Source organism: Mastomys coucha, unplaced genomic scaffold (genome assembly GCF_008632895.1).
Source record: "Mastomys coucha isolate ucsf_1 unplaced genomic scaffold, UCSF_Mcou_1 pScaffold21, whole genome shotgun sequence".
In the NCBI taxonomy this organism is placed as follows: domain Eukaryota; kingdom Metazoa; phylum Chordata; class Mammalia; order Rodentia; family Muridae; genus Mastomys; species Mastomys coucha.
Genome location: NW_022196904.1, coordinates 144,797,741 through 144,806,622, shown reverse-complemented (window position 1 = coordinate 144,806,622; position 8,882 = coordinate 144,797,741). Strand labels below are relative to the sequence as shown.

Below are 8,882 nucleotides of genomic sequence, written 5' to 3'. Positions count from 1 at the left end.
AAAACGTATCTGTGGTTAGCACCAGTCCCCTACTTAAATTGAATAGAGGGCTCCACATTTAAGGAGAAGGAAGAGGAGTCAATTTAGAAACATTGGTAGTACAAAATTGACTCTAACTGGACACTTTGCCAGTCTCTTAGATCTGGCACCAATCCAAGTCCCTTACTTGTAGAGAAATTATCTGCATAGGACTTATATACATACTTAGTTTTCTGAGAATATAATCCAAACTCTCTGGATTTTTCTCCTGAGAGATTCTTCAATTATTATAAAAGAAAAAACTTTTGAAGACTGATAGAAAATGTATGCTCATAGTCAAAGATATTATATGCTATATGCATTATGGATATTTCAGGAACACTGAAAGTAACTAATGATACCACCACCAATGCATACCATCTTACGATAAAGACTAAGCTAACCTACATTCCTAATGCAAAAATCACTAGTAATCAAGAAACACTTTATTGAAGGAAATTGAATCAATAGTGCAGTTTTATTTTACGTATAATACTATAACAAACAGCTTGAGTCATTCTGTTTGTTATAGCCCTTAAAGTCTCTCTCTACATAGTGTCTCTTGTAGACCTTATTTGTGAAAAGTGTGTTTCCTCCAATAAAAACTATCACTCTTAAAGTAAATTCCCTTTTGCATCTGGTTCTCACTGGTTTCTGTTAAAAATACACCTCTTTTTTACTTTTTAGGTGTGTTAATGATAGTATTACCATGAAGTCAACCTTTTTTTTTTTTTTTTTTTTTTTTTTTTTTTTTTTTTTTTTTTTTTTTTTTTTTTTTTTTTTTTTTTTTGGTGTATGTGTTTTTTTTTGTTTTGTTTTGTGTTTTGTATTTTGTTTTTTTGAGTTTTTTTGTGTTTTTGTTGTTTTTGTTTTTATTTTTTTGGTTTGTTGAGTCAACCAAATGTTTTATTGCTTTTACATTATATGGCTCCCAAGAACTGCAGATGATCTTGTTATTTCATGTTATCTAAAACTTATGAAAAATATTACTTTTTTCCTAATATGTAATAACATACTCTTGCCACAACCTTACATTATGCTATTTACATGCTTATATTTTTTTACAAGATCTATCAACCAGTCTAAAAGTAGCACACATTAAAGAATGTTACCACATATAGGTAAACACTTAGGTACTTTATGCCTTTTATTTATGTGAGCATGGTTTCACATAAATAAAAAGTAGAGTCAACATTTTTGCAGTGGCATAGGGGTTTTCTTTGGCTGGGACTGAACTTTAGATTTTTTTTCCTATCCAATCATTTTCCTGGAGAGATACTTTCTGGTAAGAACATTTCCTATGGCCCCTTTCATCTCACTGTTCCTCAGAGTATAGATAAGGGGATTGAGGAATGGTGTCCCCAGTGTGTATACCAGGGAGATGAACTGATCCTGCTTGGGATGGTAACTGGAGATGGGGCGCAGGTACATGAAGGCACAACAGCCATACTGCAACATTACAACCATGAGGTGGGACGAACAGGTGTTGAAGGCCTTGTGACGGCCAGCTGCTGAGTGGAGTTTGAGTACAGCAGCCACTATCAAGGCATAGGTGGTGGCAATGAAAAAGAAAGGTACAGCAATGGCTATCGTGGCTGCCATTAGCACAGAGAGCTCATGAATATGACTTGTGGCACACACAAGACGCATCACTGGTGGAGCATCACAAAAGAAATGCTCTATTCCTCTGTCCTGACAGAATGGCAGACAGAAGATGAAGACAACAAGCTGTAAGGACAAGAACAATCCAATCACCACAGAAGCCACAACCAAGCGAACACAAAGAGTTACAGTCATGATGAGAGGGTACTGCAAGGGATGACAGATGGCAATATATCTGTCATAGGCCATGATAGCCAGGAGGAAGCAATCAGCACTACCAAGTCCAATGAGGAAAACCATCTGAGTGGCACAGCTCAGGAGAGTGATAGTCTTCTCAGACTGAAAGTTGTTGGCCAAAATGTGTGGCACCACCACTGCAGTGTAGCACAGTTCTATCCCTGAGAGGCTGCCCAGGAAGTAATACATGGGTGTATGTAGACGAGTTTCAGTCTGGATGGAGACCACAATGAGGATATTCCCAGAGATTATCAATCCATAAGCCAGGCTAACTCCAATGAAGCAGAGCATACGCAGCTCTGGACGCTTTGGATAGGCAAGGAACACAAACTCCATGAACAATGAGTGGTTCTCCCAAGTCACTGAGTCCACAGCCATTCTCTTTAGCATGCAAAAAACCAAATACCTGTCAGATTGGTCATTTACCTTATAGACACTGATTTTATTTTACTAATCAAATCTAGATTTAGATACAAGTCATATAAAGACTTGACTTTTTATTTTTTTGTATTTTTATGACATTTGTTCAAATGTAAATCTACACATTAATTTCTACCTGCAAACAATTTGGCAGTGAGAGACTATTAACCAAATGCATCAGAGATAATATAAATACTCAGAATATGTTTAGAAGGCATTTCAGTAAACCCATTATTAAGCCACAAGGAATTCATGAGTTGAAAACACTCCAGGTGTGGTAGGGAATGATTTCAAGTATTTGTTAGATCATATACTTATTATTTAAAGATTTTGTTATATAGATTGTTTTTGTATTCTGGGCATTAAGTTAATGACATGTAAATAACATACTCAGAGATCATCACACAATGTAGAATCAAAAGGGAATGGTACAAGAAAGAAAGTTACTATTAAAAAAATAATAATCTGGCCAAATTGGGTTAGATTTGTCAGGGATTCAACTAAGCTGCATAAATGAGTGATTCCACTTTTTGTTTTCTCTGGACTTATCCAAACAGAAGAGGCATGAGGCCAGCACATTTGTGTTTTATCTTAGGTTTCTTCCTAACATATAAAAGGCATGACCAAATCTATTGGAGATCCTAGAAAATTTTCTGTGAGTGTGTACAGAACTGTAGAAGACCAGTCTAGTGTACTTTTCCATAGTTTCTTTCTTTTTCTTATAGCAAATGTGAAATATAGAGGGAAAATATATTTTACTTAAAGGCCAAAGAAAAGCTGGGTGGTGGAGGCGCACACCTTTAATCCCAGCACTTGGGAGGCAGAGGCAGACGGATTTCTGAGTTCGGGGCCAGCCTGGTCTACAGAGTGAGTTCCAGGACAGCCAGGACTACTCAGAGAAACTCTGTCTAGAAAAACAAAAAATCCCAAAAAAACAAAAAACAAAAAACCAAAAAACCAAACATAAAAACATCAAAAAAAAAAAAAAAACTGCCAGCAAAAAAAATCACCAAGAATTTCAATGAACAGGAACAACTCACAAAATGCTCACTATGCTTTTTTATATAAATCAATCTATATTTAGGAAGACCAATGAGGTGAGTCCTTTACACTTATTTCAAATTACCAAACTTTATTTTTGTCTATTAGTCAATATGTCTACTTAAGATGAATCTGTTTTCCAATTAACTTTCTTACCATAAATAGCATTTTTACAATACCATGTTAATATCACATGCAATTTGGATATCTTTAGCTCTCTTTATTCTTAGTGCTAGGAAATTACCTCTTTTGCATTCATTTTTAAATCCTCTTCTGAATTTAAAAAATGCTTTAAGTTATTGCTCATGATACTTAACACTCTTCAGGTTTTAGTACAATATAAGGTGGAATAGTAATGTGTGAATATGAAACCAATATTGATTGGGAATAACATGATTTGCATAATTCTATGAAGATGGTCTATATTGCAAGAGAATATGGAACTTCTCTGAATTTCAAATTCTTTATGTGAAAAATGGGGATAATAATTATACTTAATTGAAACTATTATGAATTTAGAGATATTGTAATATAAACACCTATAAGAATACATATTAAGAACAAATTAATAAAATATGAACTATTGTCTGCAAGTTTCAGAACAACCACCTGCATTATAAATAATTTTATCTTTCTGTAAAAATGTATCAAGTGATGAACAAGTTTTAAATGCAATAATTGCAAAATGGATAAGCATTCTTTGTAAATATAAGTAATTTTAACTTAAATTTTAAAAGTCATTTCATAGTAAAATACATTTTCAGGATTCTTATGAATACACACACACACACACACACACACACACACACACATATATTTGTACTACACTATGAAAAACAGTTTGTTACATAAGACTATAGTATTTTGGTGTTTATAATAAGCAGACATAAAAGTGTTTTACTTCAGAATGAAGAGTTTCAGAAAATTTTATTGAAATTCAGAAAACTTCTATCATATTAGTAGTGTAGTTCATTCAATATTTACAAGGAAAGTGTGAGATATTTTGAATTCTTAGCACTATGAATCTTTTAATGGTGAAAGGGACTTCAGAAATTACTATACTATATTATATTATAATATAGTATAAGAATAATATAATATAATAATATATTATAATATATACTATATTATATACTATTAGCATAGTATTCATTGGATATTTAAATCTTTAAGCAAGTTTCTGGAAATCAGGACATTTTCTATGTACAATTAGTCAACTAAATTTCCCATTCTTGCTTCAGTATTAGAAGGTAGAATTCCCTGAAATTTCATTTTGTGATTAACTGAAACTGTCACCTGTATGAGTTTGTCTTACAAACAGTCACATATTCTTTCTAGAAAAGCACTTCAGATATCAAGTAACTATCTTTTCAGTCCCAAGTATTCTTTTTCATTTATTTTTAGTACTTTTAACACCATGGTTTAGATGAGTGTCACAATTTGTTCCTCTACATTTTATATTGATAGAAGACACAGAATCATAAATCAAGTAGGACATGACATTGAATATCTCTGCACATTCTCAAGACTCATATAATCTGAGTTAGAACACCATTGCTAGTTTCTAGTTAGATAATAGATATGATAGGTAGATATGATAGAATAGATATGATAATAGAGATGAAGAATTTGATTTACTGAAGGCATCACTTAGAATCTTACTCTTCTAATAATAGCATATCCCACTGAAAAGTCATCTCCCATAAAACTCCCTTTCTTTGTGTTTAATGATGTAAAAATAATATTAATATAATAATGTAAGTGAGTATGTGACTGGAAATACTTGGCATAATGCATGAAACCTACGAAGGTGTACAATATATGTCTTTTTCCCTTATTTTTGTATCTGTTTAAGGTATGATATTAACATTATCTAATTCAAAGTGGATTAGATTGGGCCTATGTGAGAACAAAGTTTCTATTAAACTGTAAATTTATTACATTTAAATAGTTAATATATTAGCATTTACTGAAGATTGATCAATAATTTTTTTTTAGCTAAAGTAATTGAAATTTGGAGTGAATTCCAAGGAACAGTAAGTCTTGCCCTAAAATATGTCTGAAATTCTACAATCTATTTTCAAGTTCATCATTTTTCTAACAGTATCAATAGTTTGCAAATCAAGAGATAGAAAGGCACTTTTCTTACCTTCAATTTCAAGAAATGGGAAAGTAAAATAGGTCTGTCTCCTTAGGTGTATCTGCAAAAGATAGTATGCAAAATATGTTGTTGACTGATTTCTCTTGTGAACCAACTTGAGAAGACAGTGATCTTGGGGAGACTGGTCCTATGGGATTGGGTCATGATAGACCATTGCAAACAAAATCCACTGAAGTAGCAAATTGCTTTGTCACTTATAGCCTTACCTCATACATTTTATTTCCCAGAAGAAGGTAGCTCTATGGCCACCAATCCCTTGTTACCAAATAATTCTTTGGGATCCATGCATTAATCTATTTAAATAGGTACAGGAGTATAAACAAGAAAGTATAGTGAACTATCAACATTTTTATCACTAAACATTGTAACAGGCACTGTTTTTATTAATTGTGTGAAGATTTGTGCCATAATGAAATGTTACCAGGAAGGAACTATTCCACCAAGAAATAGTGAAATAATAATTCATAATGAAATCCTGGAAATGTAACATGGAGAGAAAAACAGACAACCCTGACATGAAGGCTTAGCATGAATCTAAAATAAATGAAAGTATATTTTTAAGAAATTAAAGTTTATCATTAGAATAAATAATAAATCTGGAAAATGCATCCTAGTGTGTGTAAAAAGCAGGTCTATAATGAAAATGATTCCTTACATATGTTTGGAAAAGAAACATTTATTGAAATTCTGATGAAAGAGGAACTGACAAATTTGTGGAGAAAGGAAATGTAATGTATATACTGACTTACAAAGCAGTTTATTATATATCCAGTGCCATTATCAACCCAAGAAAATCTTTCTTTCTTTCTTAACAAGAATATTTTGGGATATATATTTAATTTCTAAAAGTTACATTTGTTTTGAGAACATAATATAATAACATCATGTCTCCTTTCCCCTTTCTCTTTCCAAATTATCCCATACACACATACATGCTTGTTTTTTTCAAATGCACAGCCTGGTCTACCTGGATGCTGTTACTTACATTCAGGACTGACAATTTGGTATTGCATAATGAATTGGTATGCAGTTCTATGGGGAAAATAGTTTTAAACACTCTGTATTTTAGTTGGGTCCTTGTGTGGTTTAGGTATCAGGGTAATTGTGGCTTTATAGAACAAGTTAGGTAGTGTTCCTTTTCTTTCTATTTTATGGAATATTTTGAGGAAAAAAATGGTACTAGGTCTTCTTTGAGGTCTGGTAGAATTCTGCACTAAATCCATCTGGCCCTAGGCCTTTTTTGGTTGGGAGGTTTATTATGACTTCTATATACTTATGTAATATGTGCCAGTTTAGATAGTCTACCTGCTCTTGATTTAACTTAGGTATGTGGCAACTGTCTAGAAAACCATCCATTTCATCTAGATTTTCCAGCTTGTTAAGCATAGGCTTTTATAGTAGGATCTGATGATTTTGAATTTCTTCTATTTCTGTTTTTATGTCTCCCTTTTTACTTCTGATTTTGTTAATTTGGATAATCCCTCTAAACCCTTTAGTTAGTTTTTCTGGGGGTTTATCTATCTTGATGATTCTCTCAAAAAACCAGCTTTTTGTTTTGTTGATTGTTTGTATTGTTTTCTTTGTTGGTTGATTTCAGCACTGAGTTTGACTATTTCCTGCCTTCTACTCCTCTTGTGTGAGTTTGCTTCTCTTTGTTCTAGAGCTCTCAGGTGTGCTGTTAAGTTGTTATCATAATATCTCTTCATTTTCTTTACCAGGGTACTTAGTGCTATGAAATTTCCTCTTACACTGCTTTCATTGTGTCCCATAATTTTGGTTATGAGGTGTCAACATTTTCTATAAATTCCAGGGAGCCTATAATTTCATTCTTTATTTCTTCCCTGACCATGTTACCATTGAGAAAAGAATTGTTCAGTTTCCATGTGTACATGAGCTTTCTGTAGTTTTTGCTGTTGTTGAAGACAAGCCTTAGGGTATGGTGATCTGATATGATGCATGGTATTTCACTCTTCTTGTATTGGTTGAGGTTTTATTGGTGGCCAATTATATGGTCAATTTTGGAGAAGGTACCATGAGGTGCTGAGAAGAAGGTATATTTTTGTTCTCTCAAGAATGCACCAGAGACCTGGGAGGTGAGAGAATCTCAGGATTCAAAGGGAGGGACCTTAGATGAAATGCCTGACAGTAGGTAGAGGGAACTTATAAGGCCACTTCCAGCAGGAAAACAGGACATCAAGTGAGGGATGGGTTTGCCTTCCTATAGTCACGACTCCAACTCATAATTATTCCTGTCTGAAAGAATTACAGGGATGGAAGTGGAGAGGAGTCTGTGGAAAAGAAGGACCAGCGAAAGGCCCAAAGTGGGATGCAGCACAAGGTGATGTCCCAATGCCTGACACTATTACTGAGGCTATGGAGCACTCACAAAAAGGGACCTATCATGACAGCCCTACGAAAGACCCAACAAGCAGCTGAATGAATCAGATGCAGATATTTGTACCCAACCAATGGACAGAAACAGTTGAACCCTGTTGTTGAATTGGGGAAGGCTGAAAGAAGCTGAGGAAAGAGTCAATCCTGTAGGATGAACAGCAGCCTCAATTAATCTGAACCCCTGAGATCTCTCAAACATTGGACCAGCAACCAGCAGCGTATACCAGCTGATATGAAGCCCCAGACATACATACAGTAGAGGACTTCCAAGTCTGTGTTCAATCAGAGATGATGTATATTATCCTCAAGAAACTCGATGCACCAGGGACTTTAGAGGTCAGGTGGCGTGGGAGCTGGGGCCATCCACACGGAGACAGTTGGGTGGGTAGGAGGTATAAGATGTGGAACAGTTGCAGAATGGGTGGGGGGAATAAAATATGGAGTGTAAAAAAATAAATTGATTAATGAAAAATAAATCTTGTGCCATAAAAACAAAGATAAAAATAAAAAACAACAAAAATAACACTCTCACAATTCCTTAGATGGTGTAATTTTTGAAAAGTAGGATTAAAGTGCCTTAGGCTTTTCTCTGTCCTTGTTAGCAAATCTATTTTTCCTTGCTCTGCGTACATGATTGCCACTTAGGGAAATGTATATATTAAACCTAAAAATACAAATGAAAATGATATAGTGTTTGATTTATATGTATACTTATCTATATAAAATATTTTAAATGCCATGTGTAAAAATAGTATGAAAAATATAAAAGACATGCAATAATAAGAGGAATCTGTCACACACATTCAAGGTATTGCTTTGTATTTATTTTTCATATTCCCAATTTCTTTCTTTTTATCTCCCAGGAGTCCAAAGTTTTGTATGAGTAATTCTAGATTCAGCTGCAGAATTAAGTCATATGCAATCTAAGTGGTTTAAAAAACATGTTGTTTCCATATTTCCTCCTGTGAAATTCATGTGGTCTGTGAATTGTATCTTGGATATTCCCAGC

At 33.8% G+C, this 8,882-nt stretch overlaps 1 protein-coding gene across 1 annotated transcript; it reads right to left on the bottom strand.

Annotated features, from left to right (window-relative positions):
- Nucleotides 1-1,269: 1,269 nt before the first annotated feature.
- LOC116101094 (olfactory receptor 10W1) lies at nt 1,270-2,214 on the bottom strand. The gene has a single exon (XM_031384781.1). It carries the CDS (start codon nt 2,191-2,193, stop codon nt 1,270-1,272), a length of 924 nt encoding a protein of 307 aa, XP_031240641.1. The 5' UTR covers nt 2,194-2,214.
- Nucleotides 2,215-8,882: the final 6,668 nt, after the last annotated feature.

Bases quoted from the DNA above. Each gene is read 5' to 3' on its own strand.
- LOC116101094 (XM_031384781.1), bottom strand. From the start codon at position 2,193: ATGGAGTTTGTGTTCCTTGCCTATCCAAAGCGTCCAGAGCTGCGTATG.